Consider the following 20,465-nt stretch of genomic DNA (forward strand, 5'->3'; position numbering starts at 1 on the left):
CAAGGTGCAATACCAATGGCTGAAAGCCGCAATTAAGTTTCAAATTTTTAAAATATATTACCATAATCTTTTAAAGGCAGAAGGCCGCAATGTTTGAGCTTGAAAGATAAATTTAAGAGTAAATGTTGCCAAATTTTTAAGAAAAAAAGAAAAATAACAATAAGCCTTAAATTTTAAATAGCTGAAAACAGATTATTAAACACCAGTGGCACCCAGCCTCCAAGGAGGTCTGTCTGCCCTCATTTATTTACGCGAGACAGGTTGTGAGCCCAACTACACTTGATCTGTCAGAACCCAGCCAGGGGACAGCCACGGACCAACCGACACAACAACTTGCTTCCTATCAATCAGTACATGAGAACTCAAACAGAAAATGTTACAGATGTGATAATCCACAATGTCAAAATTACACACCATGTCGGACAGCAACAACAGGTGAGGAAAGGATGCTGCCTGAAATTACGTTAGTGGCCAGGGCAGGTAACCAGAACACTAAGGGCCACAAGGCAGGAAATCCTGATGGTCCGCAGCAATCGACCGACTGCTCCAAATGCTTACAACATTTAAAATAGTCACCAGGAAATAACACCAACTACACACATAACCCGACAAACACTGCACAAAGACTTGAATGACACCCAACAGTAACTAAATACACACAAAGACAAATCGGGAGTCGATGCACACACACACAGCCGACTCATGTACAATCAGCGAGCCAAAATGCGTCATTAGGTTGGATGACCGACCGACGATCTACCAAGATCATGGCCCGGCTCAAGTGATAAGTGGCGGCAATGGTCGGGCGAGCCATGTTGACGCAGACCTCACTGCTGCTCGAACCCGACTGCACTAGTGCCGCGTTGCAACTCCCCGACTGGCAGATCCGGACTGCGCTCTAGACACGTTCCAACTGACTGGCCACCCAAACTCACGACTGGCACTGTTTTCAACGGACAAAGACCGGGAAGTAATAGCATTCAAGCAAAGATACTACGGGAGGGGATATATTGATACGTGCTGCTAACGCTGCCCTTGGTCAGGCAAAGTAACAACTGAGTGACAGTAGTAATTTAAATTAACATAGTGAGGTGGAAGTACATTAAAAACAAGGTGTAAAATATATCATGGCGGGAACATGAGCCAAGCACGGCTCACCGACAACTACTAAACAAATCTGCAGCACAGCCATCGGCACCCAAATGGCACCTTCCTAAGGCACCCTTTTTATGGGCCATCTAGAGAAAACCTTCCTAGCATCCCAATATACCAAACCTTTAGTCTGGTTCAGGTTCATTGTGATAACTCCATGATCTGGACTTAGGGCTGAGACACCCTATCTTCAATCTTTAACAACCTCAACATCTTTTCTCCCATCTGCTTCATGGTGTCCTCCTCAACACAGCCTGCCACATTCCTAGGTGTTGACATCCTCCTCTCTGATGGCTCCATCTGCACTTCTGTCCACATTAAACCCACAAACCACCAATAGTACCTGCATTTTGACAGCTGTCATCCGTTTCACACCAAAAAATCCCTCCCATACAGCCTGGCCAATTGGGGATGGCGTATCTGCAGTGACAAAAACTCCCTTGCCCAGTATGCTGGGGGTCTCACCGATGCCTCCACAAACAGGCACTATCCTCTGACCTAGAGTGCAAACAGATCTCCTGTGCCATTTCCCCTCACACCCCCAATTCTTCTACCACCCTCAAGAACCAGCCACAAAGGAGTGTCCCCTTCATCACCCAGTACAGTCCCAGACTGGAACAACTGATCCACTTCCTTCGCCACAGCTTTGATTACCTATCATCATGTCCTGAAATGAGGGACATCCCACCCAAGATACTTCCCACCTCTCCCAAAGTGGTGTTCTGTTGCCCACCCAACCTCCACAACATCCTGGTCCATCCCTATGCCACTCCCAATCCCAACACTTTGCCACAAGGATCACATCCCTGTGCAAGACCCAGATGCAAAACCTGCCCAATCCACCCACCCAGCACTTCCTATTCCAGTCCTGTCACTGGTTTCTCCTACACCATCAGGGGTCAGGCCACCTGCGAAAGCACACGTAATTTACCAGCTCTGCTGCAGTCATTGCATAGCTTTTTGTGTTGGTGACTACCAACTAGTTGTCCACCAGGATGAACGGCCACCACCAAACTGTGGTCAAGAACACAGTAGACCATCCTAAGGCACAACATGCAGCTGAACACAACACACTTGATTTCAATGGCTGGTTAACTACCTCAGCCATCTGAATTGTTCCCTCCACCACCAACTTTTCTGAACTGTGCAGATGGGAGTTACCCTTACAACACATTCTCCACTCTCGTAATTATCCTGGCCTCAACCTACAGTAACATACTGCCCCACACCCTTCAGCAAACAGTTTCCATTCTCTGTATCTTATCATCTTCTCCCCATTCTCATCTCCCGCCCTGTTTATTTGCAGCCCTCTGCCAATGCAGCTGCCCATCTTTCCCCACACTCCTCTTTTTTGCTCCTTTTTTTCCCCACCTCCATGCCCCACAACTTCCTTTAACTGCACCTGTTGGCAGTCTAGTTCCTGTACACTCCTCCAGACGGTTTACATCTCTCTTCCCACCTGTACATTACTATCCCTTCCCCTCCCCCTTCCCTGCCGCCTCCAGATTGCTACTTGCATCCCATGTAACAGTTGCATTCTGGTCCAAGATGCTGGAGTTGGTGGTTGTGTGTACATGAAGTGTGCTTGCTTGTGTGTGTGAATGGCGTGTGTCTCTCTTTTACTGATGACGGCTGTGGACGAAATTATAGAAGCGTATTTTAATTATGCCTGTCTGCAATTTGACGTGTCTTCTTTATGGCTAGTAGCAATCTATCTTTTCTTGGAGTTTCCATGTTTGAAGATTTAATAAAATATTTTTTACTTGGTCACTAAAACATGACTAAAACTTACATTTTATATTGCATGCTGTAATATTTGTGTATATGCTTTTGATGGATGATGAATGCAATGTATGTTTTATGGGCAAAATGATATTTTTTAAGTGATATAATTAAAATTGAACAGTTTTCAGATTTTTTTCTTTACTATTATCTGAAACTGAATTTCATGATTCTAGGTCAATGGGAAATACCCTAAAGGTTTTCTGAGTGGGTTTGTATCACAATATGTGACATAAATGCCCGAATCTTTTGATTGCACTAACCTAGAAGTTCAAATTTTTTGCAATGGTAAGGGACCATAGATTTAAGATTGTGACACAAATTTGAAATTGATACATCAAACTCTTCAAGAGAGAAAGAGTTCTTAAGAAATGGACAGACAGAGAGAAGGATGAAAAATGACAAAAATATATTTTTTTCATGTGATAAAATTACAAATTAATAATTTTCAGAATTTTTTCTTCACTTTTGATGTGAAACTTTGCTTCATGACAAATTTCATGATTCTAAGTCAACAGGAAGCAGCCTACAGGTTTTGATAAGTGAGTTTGCGAGTATCAAAATATGTGACATAAATGGCTGAATATTTTGATTATATTGACTGAGAGGCTTAAAATTTGTACACCGCCGAGGAACCCTGGACCTTAGTATATGATATAAATTTTAACTTGATACATCTACCTGTTCTTGAGAAAAAGAGTTCATAACAGTCGGACAGATGGACAACAAAACGATCTTAAATGGGTTCCGATTTCCAGATTGAGGCACAGAACCCCAAAAACCATCAAAAACTTGAATTTTCTCCACTGCATTCTCCTTACTGCCAGTTTTTAACATTTAAAGAGTTAATGTGCCAGTTTTTTTGAGCAAGAAGGAAAAACTTTATTGGCTGCACGCTGGTCTTGAGAATCAGTCATTACAAAAACAATGAGCACACAAAACATCTGTCAATTAATAATTCCACAAGCTGAACAGAAGCTTCTTTAGGAAGACACTTCGCTTACTGACTCAGAAATGGTAGCTCTGTAAGCATCTAGTGGAAGAATGTAGTGCTGCAAAAACTCTACCCAATGCAAAATAAGTTTGGTTTCTTTAGGTATTCCCTCATGCATAGCCATTTGTGGACTTTAGTTGCTGTGGACATTTTTGGGTTCACTGCCATGAGGCTGAGATGAGTCAGCTTTAGTAGTATTGGAATAATGGTCAAAGATGGTGAAGCTGTAACCCATCCAGGACCTCAATAAATTGCAGTCACATTAACATTTCAAGGAAACAGAACACACAAAGAGATTGTTGTCAGACAGTGGTGTGCTATTTATAACTGAGGAGCTTAAAGGATTGTTAACTTAGGAGAATGTAAAACATGAATTAATTTCATGGTATCATGCACAAGTTTATCCTACATATCACCCACAAGTTAATTCTACAAAGGTTACACAAAAAACTAGGGAAGCTCTTTTGAATCAACTGAGGAAGCCAACTTATAAAATGGAGTGAAATGATAACAGAATTTCAAAAAGGACTCGCAGTTACATAAGTGCCTCCTTTGCTAATGGTAAGTGGAAAAATGAATGGGTGAACCTGTTTTACCAGTTGATAGAATGACAAGTCAATGGAGAAGTGTGAGAAACAATGGAAAAAGAAGGAATAAGATACGGCCAGTTAGGGCAGCAGAAATGAGAAAGTGGGGAAGACATGTCAGAAATGACAGAAAATTGTGACACAGGAGATCTGGTGTTAGTTAACAGCCAACAGATGAGTGCAAGGTATATATATTTTCTATGGACACCTATACAGAATGCCATCACACAGGCTGACCAAACAGATCTTTGACTGGGTAACCACTAGGAACAACAAATGGGTGGCAGAGGTAGAAAACGACCTGAACCAACTCAACATAACAGCAGACACAATAAACGACAGAATAAAATGCAGAAACAACATTAAGAAAAGTAAACTACATGAGATACAGTGTGACAAACGAACAGGCATAAAATGGGCCGAAGAACGCAAGCAAGGTCACAGCCAGAAGATGAAAGAAATATGGGCAACCAAAAAGGCAATCAAGATGAAGCCGAAGACACAAAGCCGACAAGAAGCATGGACAGAGGACCGGAAACAGAAACACAGCGAGCGAATGAGGGAAGTTTGGGCAGCAAGGAAGGCAACAAAAGGAACTGGCCATGTAGTTTAGTCCAAATGCGCTGTTTAAGGGCAAAACACCAATAATAATAATTATATATATATATATATATGAATTCTCCATGAAGGGCCCCCCATAATACAGATGATGCCTGACTCTAAGGCATTAACTTTGAGTCACCCTGTATTCAGAAAGGTTAAGGGTATTTGTAGTAGTGAAGATACGAAAAAGAGTTTCTATGCATGGGACAAGAGGGTTCGTAAGTGGAGTTTCTAGTTGACTTACAAAATTTTTGGTACAAAGAATTGGTATATGAATTTATTTGGAGCCTCATTCTCATTTACTTTGTGTTAAACCTAAAACATGACATTTTTTTAGCATAGCACGAGAACACATTAGCAGTAAATAACTCAGTCATTACTACTGAACTGACACATTTTGGTGAAACTTTTCACTGTAGAAAGATATAGTTCAAAGACAGAAAAGAATGGCACACTACATGCCACAACAGACAGATTCTTAATAATGTGAGTAATCCCATTTCTACTTAGAGAGACCTCACACTTCCACTCTCCACTGCCTTATGGAATTATCTTCTGGCGTAATGACAAAGAAGAAATAAAAGTTTTGTCTGAACTTGAATATCACACACACAGCCTTTAGACTGTCTTGATATTATTACACATTTTGTGACTAATAAAAGAAAGTTTAGGAGAGAGTGCAGTCACAATGATATGAACCAAATGGTTAACAAATGAAGTGAATGACTCACATTTTCAAATCTTGTTTGTGCTGCAATTTAATTATTAATATTTTACATTATTTGCAGCAGCTAGTATTATTCATAATTTTTCTCTTACACAAAAAAATATTTCTACCATTGCCTTCAAAAATTTATTGTATAGTCTCACTATGAACCATGGACTCCCACCATGAACCATGGACCTTGCCGTTGGTTGGGAGGCTTGCGTGCCTCAGCGATACAGATGGCCGTACCGTACATGCAACCACAACGGAGGGGTATCTGTTGAGAGGCCAGACAAACGTGTGGTTCCTGAAGAGGGGCAGCAGCCTTTTCAGTAGTTGCAGGGGCTACAGTCTGGATGACTGACTGATCTGGCCTTGTAACACTAACCAAAATGGCCTTGCTATGCTGGTACTGCGAACGGCTGAGAGCAAGGGGAAACTAAAGCTGTAATTTTTTCCGAGGGCATGCACCTTTACTGTAAGGTTAAATGATTTATTTATTTATTTATTTATTTAGCATCCAATAAATCACACATGTGATATAGGATTTGTCATTTGATTACATGTAACACATAACAACACATACACATAATAAATTGACAAACATATACAAACAGCAAACAAATTACATACACATAGTACATAAGTAGTGTACAAGAACTTATTACCCAAAAAACAAAAGTACATGCTCACGATAAACAATTTTAGATAATGAACTATGCCTTATACACAAAACGTGTTACGGATATACACAAAACGTATTACGGATATTTAACAGATTTTTCCTAAGTATCATAATTACAAAGTTGAAAACATCATTAAATTAGTCTGAATTTTTAAAAAATAAGTAGGCTACAGGCTTCAATCCACAGTCTGAGACAGGTATTCATTTACACTGTAGTAGCATTTTTCTATCAAGTATTTTTTTACTTCGTGCTTGAAATTATTTTTGCCTTTCAATTCTTTAATTTGAGATGGGAGTGCATTTAAAAGCTGTATTCCTAAGTGGCTAACATGTTTCTGACTTCTAGTTTTTGCTACATAGGGAATGTGGAAGTCTTTACAATGCCTTGTGTTGTGATCATGGTAGCTTGAGTTGGTTTGGAGATCGCAGTTATTTTTACTTATCATTTCCAGGCATTTAAAAAAATATATATTGATGGTATTGTAAGTATCTTTAGTTGTCTGAATAAGGGTCTACAGTGAGTTTGTGGTGGGCTGTGTGTCATGATACGAATAGCTCTTTTTTGCATAATAAAAATGTCATTTAGTCTTGACCTGGTTTTTCCCCAAAAACTTATGCCATAGCTTGCAACTGATTGGAAGTAACTGAAATACACTGCTCTAATACATTCTTTGCTGCATACCTTGGATATTATTCTTAAGGCAAAACATGCTGAGCTAAGTTTCTGAGTAAGATATACACTGTGTTCATTCCAGTTTAAATCTTGGTCATTTCGCATTCCCAGAAACTTTGTGGTGCACACTTTTTCTTTTTGTTTGCTATCCAGCATAAGGCACATATTTTCCCCTTGACACTTGCTTCCATACTGTATAAAGTTTGTTTTCTTTGTATTTAATGTCAGCTTATTTGAATAAAACCATGACTGTATGTATGAGAGCGTTTTCTCTGCTGTAGTACACAATGATTCTTTTATATCAATAATTATGATACTCATGTCATCTGCAAATAGTAGAATTTTGGCTGAGCTGTCTGGAGCCTGTATATCATTGATATGAATTAGAAATAACAATGGGCCCAGAATGCTGCCCTGTGGAACACCTATTTCAATTTGTTTTGGTTCAGAGATGAGTTTAAAATTGTGAAGATTGTTGGATGACCTCAGCTCAACAACTTGTGACCTGTTTTGCAGATAAGATTCAAAACATTTTTTAACAGTACCCCTGATGCCTATTGCTTCAAGTTTCTCTAGTAATATTACATGGTTCACGGTATCGAAGGCTTTTGATAAATCTAGATTAATTCCAACAACCTGTTTATTTGACTCCAAATTTCTTACTATTTCTGTTGTGTAGTCCAGTATGGCTGTTTCTGTACTGTGCCCTGCTCGAAAGCCATGTTGACTGTTATTTATTAGTTTATGTTTTTCTAGATATTTTGTAACCCTGATTTTCATTAATTCCTCAAATATTTTGGAGAAGGCTGGGAGGAGAGATATAGGTCGGTAATTTTCTATTTTATGTCTGTCATCATTTTTGTATAGAGGTATCACTTTGGAGATTTTAAGTTTGTCTGGAAATATCCCTTCACTAAGGGATAAGTTTGCTATGTGCACTATAGGTTTGACAACACATGGAGCAATTTTCTTAATTATTGATACAGGTACATCATCCAACCCAGAGGACATTTTGGATTTCAAGCATTTAATGACTTTTAGAACTTCATGCTCATCTGTTGGCATTGCCATCATGCTGGTATTTACCATTGGAGTTGTCACTGTTGGTTGTTGCTTAAATTTACTTCTTAAAGTAAGGGGAATATTTACAAAATAATTGTTTACATAATTTTCATTATTTTTAAGGTTGATTTCCTGTTCTTTAGTTTGACCCCCAATTTCTTTTTTTTACCAATTTCAACATCATTCTGGACTTGTTACTAGCCTGCCTTATTAATCTATCATTACTTAATAATTTTGCTTTTGCTATTACTTTGCAGTAAGTCTTTTTGTATGTCCTCACATACTCAACAAACTGCTGATCATGACATGTTTTTAACTTTAAACTTAGTAATTTCATGGTTTCACTTGACTTTTTAATTCCAGGTGTAATCCAGGTCCCTTTGGATCCAGATGATCTATAACTCAAAAGCTTTTTTGGGAAACACATTTCAAAGTATGTCATAAAAGTGGAAGCAAATATATTGTAGGCGAAATTTGTGTGCCAGGACCTCTGACCAAACTGCATTTCTTAAATTATTTTTGAATTGATTACAATTTTCAGTAGAGAAAAATCATTTGTACTCCTTTTTATTTTCCTCCTCCTTGGGAGTTGCAGTGAGATTAAAGGTTAGTGCATTATGATCTGATAATCCTATATTCACATTTGCAACTGCAACTTCATGTGTGTCAACATTTGAGAAGATGTTATCTATTAGGCTTTCACTGGAATCTGTTGTTCTAGTGGGAGCTGATATGTGGGGGAACATGTTGAAGCTGTTTAGTATGTCTAAAAACTTGTTTTTTACTGGACTCTGGACCAATAGATTAATATTAAAGTCACCACAAAGAATTATGGTAGAGTTCTCATTTGAGAAAATGTTGAACATTTCTTCCAAATTCTTAAGAAAGACTTCAGTATCTCCAGATGGTGACCTGTAAATTGATGCAACAACTATTTTCTTCTTTAAACTATATAACTGAATGGCTACTGCCTCTAAATCCTTTTCTATGATTAATGGTTTAGCCTCGTATCTTAACTTAAATTTAAGCTTGGGATTTAGATAAATGCATACACCACCACCTTTGGCATTTTGCCTACAGTACTGACTGGCAAGTTTATATTGGCTTAAGTTTATGCTGTTTAGTTCATTGTCCCTGCACCAATGTTCCATAACACATAAACAATCAATATGGTCACTATTTGCTGCTACTTCAAGTTCAAGGTACTTGCTTTTAATGTTCAGACTCATAATTCTTAGCGGATTTGAACAATCCGACTGACCTGTGACTTTACACTCTGTTGATGCATTTTCTCTTACACTGTTACAAGATTTCATACCTTGTTGTAGATTCCTCTGCTTGCAAACATTTCCCTGTTATGTGCTGTTGTTCACTGTTTTGCCCCAGCAAAAATCCTGGCTTCTCAAGGGTGGATGCCTTCTTCTGGTGTGACGACTGCTCCTATTTCCACTGCTGCCACTGTGTGCTGTTGCAGTGAATGTCAGTGATTCTGGTTGCTTGGTTATTGATGTTGGAACTACTGCTTCTGATGTTGCTGTGACTGCTAATGGGTTGGTTGGTTTTTGATGCTGTAACTATTGCTTCTGTTGTTAGTTCTGCTGCTGCTAATGTTGGTCCAGTAGTAGGTTCCTCTGTTGCTACTGTTTTTTGGACGGTCCATTTGCGTGATGCTGCTGTTTGTGCTGGTTTTTCTGCTATTGGAGATTTATACCGTCCCAGTGCAGTGGCTGTCTCTTTGTAATTACATTTAATTGCTTCCCTTATTAAGGTTCCTAACCTGGCCTTCCCATTTCTGTTAATGTGAAGCCCATGTTTCGTAAAACATTCTCTATCAAGTGTGCTTGAGTCAATTAATTTCACATTGCTAAATTGCCTACAACTACTTTTAAGTTTCGCATTAATTCTGTGAATTTCCTTATTCACACATGACCATTCAGGTAAATCATGCCTGTGGGGAAAGTTCACCAGTAAAATGTTTGTATTTGACAGTACTGGCAAAACACTCAAGAGCTGTTTACACATTTTCATAGCATTGTTTTCGTAAATGTCTTTAGCTCCAGCACAAATTACAACACTGACCTGCTTGTCATAGTTATATTTTACGATGTTTTTCGTCACTTCTTTGAAACCAGCACCTGGTTTAACCATGCCTGTGACCGTCGTTGATTTACTATTTACTTGCAGTTCTTGAGAAATTCCTTTGGCGTGACTATCTCCAAAGACATCGACTTTTGATTCTTTCTTCTTTGTCACACGCGTCGGTTTTTGTTTATTTGTATTTTCACTTTGTTGCAAAATGTCATATTTGTTTTTATCGCAAAATGTGACAGATTTTACAGAGTTTGTTATTCTTTTAGTGGACAAGGGATTACCTTTGAGCGACACTTTTATCCACTCGGACGTTGTTTCACTGTCTTGCATCACTTCACTAGTGTTTTGCTTATCCTTATTGCAGGCATCACTACTATTCGACAGAACACTATACCTGTTTTCATCTGCAATTATAATTTCATTTGCTGCCTTTGATGCCTGTCTATCGCTTCCTTTCCGCTTCTCATAACTCACCAGGTTCCCATTTACTGGCTTAATTGTTTTATCATTTAGAAGATGGTGCAACTTCAGCTCATAGTTTTCATTAGTTATATGCGAAATCTCACGTCTTAGAACATCTACAATTTTTTGTAAACTTGAAATGCGTTCATTTAGTTTTTCGATTTCACTTTTACAGTTTTCACAGGATTCCTTTTTTACGACAGAACAGTAACTTTTATTCACTCGTTCACTATGCATCACTACACTTGTCGCCATCTTGATCACATAGTGATGGTGACCTCTTGGGTAAAATATTAGAGAGGTAAATAGTCCCCCATTCGGATCTCCGGGTGGGGACTACTCAAGAGGACGTCGTTATCAGGAGAAAGAAAACTGGCGTTCTACGGATCGGAGCGTGGAATGTCAGATGTCTTAAACGGGCAGGTAGGTTAGAAAATTTAAAAAGGGAAATGGATTGGTTAAAGTTAGATATAGTGGGAATTAGTGAAGTTTGGTGGCAGGAGGAACAAGACTTTTGGTCAGGTGAATACAGGGTTATAAATACAAAATCAAATAGGGGTAATGGAGGAGTAGGTTTAATAATGAATACAAAAATAGGAGTGCGGGTAAGCTACTACAAACAGCATAGTGAACGCATTATTGTGCCCAAGATAGACATGAAGCCCACGCCTACTACAATAGTACAAGTTTATATGCCAACTAGCTCTGCAGATGATGAAGAAATTATGAAATGTATGATGAGATAAAGAAATTATTCAGATAGTGAAGGGAGACGAAAATTTAATAGACATGGGTGACTGGAATTTGAGACTAGGAAAAGGGAGTGAAGAAAACATAGTAGGTGAATATGGATTGGGGGTGTAAGAAATGATAGAGGAAGCCGTCTGGTAGAATTTTGCACAGAGCAAACTTAATCATAGCTAACACTTGGTTCAAGAATCATAAAAGAAGGTTGTATACATGGAAGAATCCTGGAGATACGAGAAGGTATCAGATGAATTATATAATGGTAACACAGAGATTTAGGAACCAGGTTTTAAATTGTAAGACATTTCCAGGGGCAGATGCGGACTCTGACCACAATCTATTGGTTGTGAACTGCAGATTAAAACTGAAGAAACTGCGAAAAGGTGGGAATTTAAGAAGATGGGACCTGGATAAACTGACTAAACCAGAGGTTGTACAGAGTTTAAGGGAGAGCATAAGGGAACAACTGACAGGAATGGGGAAAAGAAATACAGTAGAAGAAGAATGGGTTGCTCTGAGGGATGAAGTAGTGAAGGCAGCAGAGGATCAAGTAGGTAAAAAGATGAGGGCTAGTAGAAATCCTTGGGTAACAGAAGAAATATTGAATTTAATTGATGAAAGGAGAAAATATAAAAATGCAGTAAATGAAGCAGGCAAAAAGGAATACAAAGCCTCAAAAATGAGATCGATAGGAAGTGCAAAATGGCTACGCAGGGATGGCTAGTGTTATAATCTTTAATCACTAATAAATTGCGTGGATATACAAAAGTAGAAACAATAGCGGGTCACATGCTACTAACTCCGTATCTGGCATTCGACTGCCGTGCCGTGACATGCGACCGGCGCCGTTCATAGCCAGGTGGTGCTCCCGCGCTCGGCCGAGCTGTGGAGCGCCTCTATCGCCGTGTTCGCGTACTGACGTAGCAGCACTTTTAAATCTCTCGGCTTGTGGTCGGTGATGAGGTGAACCTTAGAACCATACAAAAAAACGCTGAACTTTTTTAGAGCATAAATGATAGCGAGCACCTCCTTTTCGATTTGAGAGTAACGCCGTTGGGCATCGTTGAGGGTCTTGGAAGCGTAGGCGATGGGTCGTTCCGACCCATCCTCATACCGATGCAAGTTTATATGCCAACTAGCTCTGCAGATGATGAAGAAATTATGAAATGTATGATGAGATAAAGAAATTATTCAGATAGTGAAGGGAGACGAAAATTTGATAGACATGGGTGACTGGAATTTGAGACTAGGAAAAGGGAGTGAAGAAAACATAGTAGGTGAATATGGATTGGGGGTGTAAGAAATGATAGAGGAAGCCGTCTGGTAGAATTTTGCACAGAGCAAACTTAATCATAGCTAACACTTGGTTCAAGAATCATAAAAGAAGGTTGTATACATGGAAGAATCCTGGAGATACGAGAAGGTATCAGATGAATTATATAATGGTAACACAGAGATTTAGGAACCAGGTTTTAAATTGTAAGACATTTCCAGGGGCAGATGCGGACTCTGACCACAATCTATTGGTTATGAACTGCAGATTAAAACTGAAGAAACTGCGAAAAGGTGGGAATTTAAGAAGATGGGACCTGGATAAACTGACTAAACCAGAGGTTGTACAGAGTTTAAGGGAGAGCATAAGGGAACAACTGACAGGAATGGGGAAAAGAAATACAGTAGAAGAAGAATGGGTTGCTCTGAGGGATGAAGTAGTGAAGGCAGCAGAGGATCAAGTAGGTAAAAAGATGAGGGCTAGTAGAAATCCTTGGGTAACAGAAGAAATATTGAATTTAATTGATGAAAGGAGAAAATATAAAAATGCAGTAAATGAAGCAGGCAAAAAGGAATACAAAGCCTCAAAAATGAGATCGATAGGAAGTGCAAAATGGCTACGCAGGGATGGCTAGTGTTATAATCTTTAATCACTAATAAATTGCATGGATATACAAAAGTAGAAACAATAGCGGGTCACATGCTACTAACTCCGTATCTGGCATTCGACTGCCGTGCCGTGACATGCGACCGGCGCCGTTCATAGCCAGGTGGTGCTCCCGCGCTCGGCCGAGCTGTGGAGCGCCTCTATCGCCGTGTTCGCGTACTGACGTAGCAGCACTTTTAAATCTCTCGGCTTGTGGTCGGTGATGAGGTGAACCTTAGAACCATACAAAAAAACGCTGAACTTTTTTAGAGCATAAATGATAGCGAGCACCTCCTTTTCGATTTGAGAATAACGCCGTTGGGCATCGTTGAGGGTCTTGGAAGCGTAGGCGATGGGTCGTTGCGACCCATCCTCATACCGATGGGCAAGAACAGCCCCTAGGCCATACTATGACGCATCAGTCGCCAGAACCAAGTGCTGACCAGGACAGAATGTGGCAAGACAAGGTGCCGACTGGAAATGAGCCTTCAGGCAGACAAAAGCCTGCTCACACTCGTCGGACCAACAGAAAGGAACGTTCTTGCATAACAGCTGATGCAGAGGATGAGCCACCACCGCCGCGGATGGAATGAATTTGTGATAATAAGCAATCTTGCCTAGAAACGCCTGAAGTTCTTTGACCGTAGACGGCCGGGGTAGAGCGGTAATGGTTGCAACGTGCTGTCATAGAGGACATATACCCTCACGGGACAAGTGGAAACCAAGATACACAATGGAGGGTTGGAAGAACTGTGACTTGTCCAGATTGCACTTCAACCCAGCCGAATGCAGAACCCGAAACAGTGAACGCATATTGCGAAGGTGCTCCTCAGTGGAGGCCCCCGTGACAACAATGTCATCCAGGTAGTTGATGCAGCCGGGAACGGAAGCCGTGAGCTGTTCCAAAAACCGCTGAAAAATGGCTGGCGCGCTAGCGATGCCAAATGGTAACCGCTGGTACTGATACAACCCACAAGGAGTGTTGATGACGAGAAATTCCTTGTTAGACGCATCCAGCGGCAACTGATGGTACGCCTCCGATAAGTCAAGTTTGGAAAAGAACTGGCCACCAGCGAGCTTGGTAAATAACTCCTCAGGACGGGGAAGAGGATAAGTGTCAATGAGGCTCTGAGCATTGACAGTGGCTTTAAAATCACCACACAATCGCAGACTCCCGTTTGGTTTAGAAACCACCACGATTGGCGATGCCCATTCGCTGGAGGTAACAGGAAGGAGAATCCCTGAAGCTGTTAACCTGTCTATCTCAGCTTTGACAGGTGCACGCAACGCCATCGGAATAGGGCGTGCCCAGAAAAACTTAGGGCGAGCTGTAGGTTTAAGAGTAATGTGGGTTTCAAAATCCTTGGCACGACCCAGACCAGCAGAGAACACGGACGAGAATTCAGAACACAATCCAACCAGCTGTTGATACGGAATATCCTCAGATATGAGGTGCACATCATCATCAATGGAGAACCCGAACAACTGGAAAGTATCATAACCGAACAGGTTTTCAGTGCCCGCATGATCCACCACATAAAACGTGAGGGGCCTAACAACAGTCTTGTAGGCAGTGGAAGCATCAAACTGGCCAACAATAGGAATTTTCTGCTTATTGTAAGTCCGTAGATTTTGCATAACTGGAGACAAGGGAGGGGAGCCCAACTCCAAATACGCGCGAGAATTAATGAGAGTTACTGCAGAGCCAGTGTCCACTTGCATGCAAATGTCTTTATCCAGAACACGAACAGTAACAAACAACTTATTTGTTTGAGAAAGCACACAGTTAACATCCATGTCCGATGCCTCGTCCTCATCGACAGGAACTTTAGGGGACTGACACACAGAAGCAATGTGGCCTTTTTTCCTACATGAATTACACGTGGCCCAACGTTTCGGACACGCGGCCCTGTCATGCTGTACGAAACAACGTGGACAAGAAGGAAGTGCGGAACGAACCTGCTTCTGTGGTTGCTGTTTTCGCTGCGAGCGTGGCGGCCCAACGTGACGTTGTTGACGCGAGTGAACCGCCGCCACATTGTCGTTCCCCTGTGAAACGGGCAAATTGTCCGCGTCGAAAGTGGTCTGTACGGCGCCTACATCACACCACGCGTCTATTTGCGCACCACCAGCGTGAGACACTTCAAAAGATTGAGCGATGCTGAGAACTTCCGACAACAACGGGTTTGGCAGTTGTAAGGCATGTTGCCGAACTTCTTTATCAGGAGCAAGCCGTAGAATAGCGTCCCGAACCATTGAATCAGCATAAGACTCATGATGAATGTCCGTGACAAACTGACATTTCCTACTCAGACCGTCTAGTTCCTCCGCCCAAGCCCGGTAAGATTGATGGGGCTGTTTACGACACCAGTAGAACGCCACGCGGGCGGCCATGACGTGGGTGTTTTTTCAGTAATAGTTAGACAATAAGTCACACATTTTCTGGAAGGACAGAGTGGCAGGTTCCCGCAGAGGGGCTAACTGAGATAGCAGCTGATAGATCCGTGGGGAATTCCAAGATAGAAATAACGACTTACACATAGGAGCATCGACAACGCCGAAAGCCAAGAAGTGTTGCCGCAAACGTGGCCTCGTTGTAAGGAGGGAACGGAGGCGGAGAAGAGGAAGACAGACGATGAGTAAGCGACGTCGACAACGCCTGAATAGCAGCCGTCAGCTGTGTTTGTTGTTCAATGAGCGCTTGCAGAAGCTGTTCCATGTCTGCCCCGACACGAACACACAATTCCACAATGCAGGAAAAAAAATATCCGACCTCATCGCCAAAAAGTGTTATAACCTTTAATCACTAATAAATTGCATGGATATACAAAAGTAGAAACAATAGCGGGTTACATGCTACTAACTCCGTATCTGTCATTCGACTGCCATGCCGTGACATGCGGCCGGCGCCGTTGATAGCCAGGTGGCGCTCGCGCGCTCGGCTGAGCTGCGGAGCGCCTCTATCGCCGTGTTCGCGTACTGACATAGCGGCACTTTTAAATCTCGTGGCACTGTGACAACAGCTAGAGGACAAATGTAAGGATGTAGAGGCTTATCTCACTAGGGGTAAGATAGATACTGCCTACAGGGAAATTAGAGAGACCTTTGGAGAAAAGAGAACCACTTGTATGAATATCAAGAGCTCAGATGGAAACCTAGTTCTAAGCAAAGAAGGGAAAGCAGAAAGGTGGAAGGAGTATATAGAGGGTCTATACAAGGGCAATGTACTTAGGACAATATTATGGAAATGGAAGAGGATGTAGATGAAGATGAAATGGGAGATACGATACTGCATGAAGAGTTTGACAGAGCACTGAAAGACCTGAGTCAAAACAAGACCCCGGGAGTAGACAACATTCCATTAGAACTACTGATGGCCTTGGGAGAGCCAGCCATGACAAAACTCTACCATCTGGTGAGCAAGATGTATGAGACAGATGAAATACCCCCAGACTTCAAGAAGAATATAATAATTCCAATCCCAAAGAAAGCAGGTGTTGACAGATGTGAAAATTACCAAAATATCAGTTTAATAACTCACAGCTGCAAAATACTGAATTGTACAGGACTGCAAAGGAAATCAATCAGCAGCAGCATACCTTTAAATATGGCAGTGAAAACCACTCATAAGTGAAGCATAAAGTAATCACTTATCCAAACTGCATCACAGTCTGCAAAAGTAAAAGTTAATGGCAGTAGATGAATATTACTGCTCTCAGATCCCAAGCAGGCCCACATGTAATACAAACAGATGAATGGAGTGCACACTGTCAATACCCCATTTGGCTGTGGTAATGAACACATTCAATTCAGCAAGAAGTAAGACTAGGCTGAAGGACACATGTCCTAAAATTTGTTGGCTGGTGTCCTTATGTGGCCTGCCAGCTGGAGACGCCATGTTGCCCCTGTTCTCAGTGATACCACCAGACATAGCTGTAGTGAGGCATATTGATAGTATTGTACCATCCAGTTATACGCACAGTGGGATTACAAGACTGGATACTGTGTAGTGGCTACAGTATAGCTCATTACAGGAAACCTTAATCGGTATGGCAAGATGGGGATATGAACCCAGATCCTCTAGATTGTGGCTCTTGAATCAAATTGTCGTAACTTTGAAACCTGAAGGGAGTAGTGAGACCTTTGCACATGTACATGTGTGCATTTTCATTTTTGTGTGTATGTGAGGGGATGGGGGAGGGGAGAGATGAGGGGTGAATGGCTGAAGCACCTCCTGTCATGACTTCAAAAATGGTTCAAATGGCTCTGAGCACTATGGGACTCAACTGCTGTGGTCATAAGTCCCCTAGAACTTAGAACTACTTAAACCTAACTAACCTAAGGACATCACACACATCCATTCCCGAGGCAGGATTCGAACCCTGTCATGACTGTTACAATGAATTACTAATATCCACATGGGTCTTGACAAGATTTCAACTTGGTGAAAATATTGGAAATTTGCTTCAAATGTACAGAAATGTAAAAATGTACACTTCACAACATGCAGAAAAGTGGTACCATAAGACAATTCAAATATCTGTGTGTAACAATTTGTATGGATATCGAATCCAAATGTCACATGAACTACCTTCAGAAAAGTAAGTGGGAGACTTGAGTTCATAGGCAAGGTACTGGTAAATGCAATTAGTCTACAAAGCAGATTGCTTACAGAACACTTGAGTTTCCCAACTCAGAATATTACTGAAGTGTGTGGGGTGCATACCAGACGGGACTAACAGGGTATACTGAACATATTCAATGAAGGACTTCACAAATGGTCACAGGTTTGTGTGACTTACAAGAGAGCAGCACAAAAATGATAAAAAGCCTGAAATGACAGGCATTTGAAGATGGAAAATATCGAAAGAAGGCTTACTTACAAAATTTAAAGAACCATTATTAAGTGAAGAGTCAAGAACTATACTTTTGTCCACTAAGTACTGCTCCTGTAGGGATCATAAAGACAAGTTCAGAAGAACTACAGTGTGCTCAGTGGCATTTATAACAGTTATTCTTCCCAAATCCATACACGACTAGAACAGAAAAAAACCCTAACAGGTGGTACAAAGCTAAGTACCCTCTGTGCCATGCACTTCACAGTTATCTGCAGAGTATGAATGAAGATGCAGGTATTGCCACGTTAATTATTAATGGATGGCTGTATGGCAGACAATATTCTGTAACACTGTGCATCTAGATGGTTGAAATTTTGTAATGTGTCAGAACCTAGAAATATTGCTAGTGACCAGAGAAAAGAATTAAATAAGAAGGAGACCAATTGGTTCCATGGCTATATCTATTTTATCTTGTGTGTAGGCCTGCTTCTCAGAAATGGGGCAGTTATTAAAGCATGTAGAACAATTTAATATGAGGAGAGACTTAATTTTTAAAATGAGCATTGGGAGATGTAACATCAATGACAGCAAAGTATTAGTGGGAACTGGATGTGAACAAATTTCAACAGTACAGATAATGTTAAATCTTCATATGAAGCCTTATGCAAGCATTTTGAGATGTGGATCATTCATCACAGACTCATTCAGTGGGTGTTTCAAAGCAAGGAAATATACACTGGCCAGAATTCTTATATTTGTATGTTTAAAGAAAGTAAATGATTTTACAGTACAATTCAGGTAGAAACTGAAGCTCATTGGATTCAGATGTGCAGTAATGTGGAGCTTTTGTGAGACTCTATGAACCATGGTGACAGAGCCATTTCTCAAGAACCACAGCACTAAATCTGTGGTCTGCAAGAATAATGAGTTACAGGGAGATCAAACTGTACATAACAATGCAGATCAGAGAAATCTGAAATTTCAACTAAGTTCTAAAGTCGAGAGCCTTAAATTTGGCAAAAGTTGAGGTTATACTCTGTTGGGAGTGCATAATGAATGTGAGAAATTCCTGGATTTTTTTGTAAGAGTGGCCTATGGAAATGGTAACGGTTGTGGGTGAAAGTGTTAAAGGTGGATGCTGGTCATTAAATGGTACAAATAATTCACAGAGTGATATGACCTTCACAAGCAGCTTCATGACATGATACTACCACTGGTTCTTGAGACAGCCTTCAGAAGGCTTTGGTCCAAGGGACAGGATGAGAGGTAAGAGGGTAAGTTTGCAGCAGAGAAAGGAGCTTGTTGGGGTAACTGAGTGGGAACCTGGAGTGAGACAAGGGGAAGACGAAGGCAAAGATTTTGGAAACTGTCTAAAGAGACATTCAAACTGTTCCTAAAATCTGTAATGATATCAGTTGGTGATACCATGTGGCAGTAAACAAAGGACAACCAGTTATAGCATTTTATGTAAGTACTAAAGTTCAGCAGTGCAAAAAGTTGAACATGAAATGCATGAGCTGTGACAAACAAAGAGATTATTGTGGTCTAAATGCAGAAAGGGCTGGTGGATGGTTTTAGTTGGATACAGAGATGTGCGTTTTAGATTAGGTCACTGTGGTTGGAACTGAAGTGCAAACAGATGAGCAGGAAGAAGAGATAAGAAATAAGTCTTGAAGGGATAATTGTAAGTTCTCTTGTTGTCACTGCATTCTTACAGTTCTCATTTACTACCTGCTACTTTTTCACCTATTTTCTGTCTTTTTCTATCCTGTGTCTTGTCTAAACCTGTTACCAGTCCATCATTCCCTTTGTTTCTGACTTGTAAACTATGTTCTCTGCCAGTCCCAATATCCTATGTTTTCACACATTGTTTGCTGCTGGAATCTAATTATTATTTTATTTTACATTATTCGAACTGAGAAACTTCTGTCCCATTATTCATAATTTGTCCTTTACACGATAAAAATATTTTCAAACACTAACTCCAAAATTTATTGTTAATCAACATCTAAATTTACCTGTGACCAAAGATCTTTCTCCATAGGGCTCACATCAAGTGATGGAACAGTAAATTTGAAGTAAGGTCGCAAATTCTTGTAGATGTACACATTAGGACCTGAAGCTACAACAACTCCTGTCAAACGTAAGAAACAAATAATACATAG

At 40.7% G+C, this 20,465-nt stretch overlaps 1 protein-coding gene across 1 annotated transcript in view; it reads right to left on the bottom strand.

Moving 5' to 3' along the window:
- LOC124606919 (Bardet-Biedl syndrome 1 protein homolog) overlaps positions 1-20,465 on the bottom strand; it is a 146,276-nt gene that overhangs the window by 73,544 nt on the left and 52,267 nt on the right. The window contains exon 4 of the mRNA XM_047139028.1: positions 20,319-20,434. Within this exon, the coding sequence (XP_046994984.1) occupies positions 20,319-20,434 (116 nt within the window). The remainder of the gene's footprint in view (positions 1-20,318; positions 20,435-20,465) is intronic.

Source organism: Schistocerca americana, chromosome 3, assembly GCF_021461395.2.
Source record: "Schistocerca americana isolate TAMUIC-IGC-003095 chromosome 3, iqSchAmer2.1, whole genome shotgun sequence".
In the NCBI taxonomy this organism is placed as follows: Eukaryota; Metazoa; Arthropoda; class Insecta; order Orthoptera; family Acrididae; genus Schistocerca; species Schistocerca americana.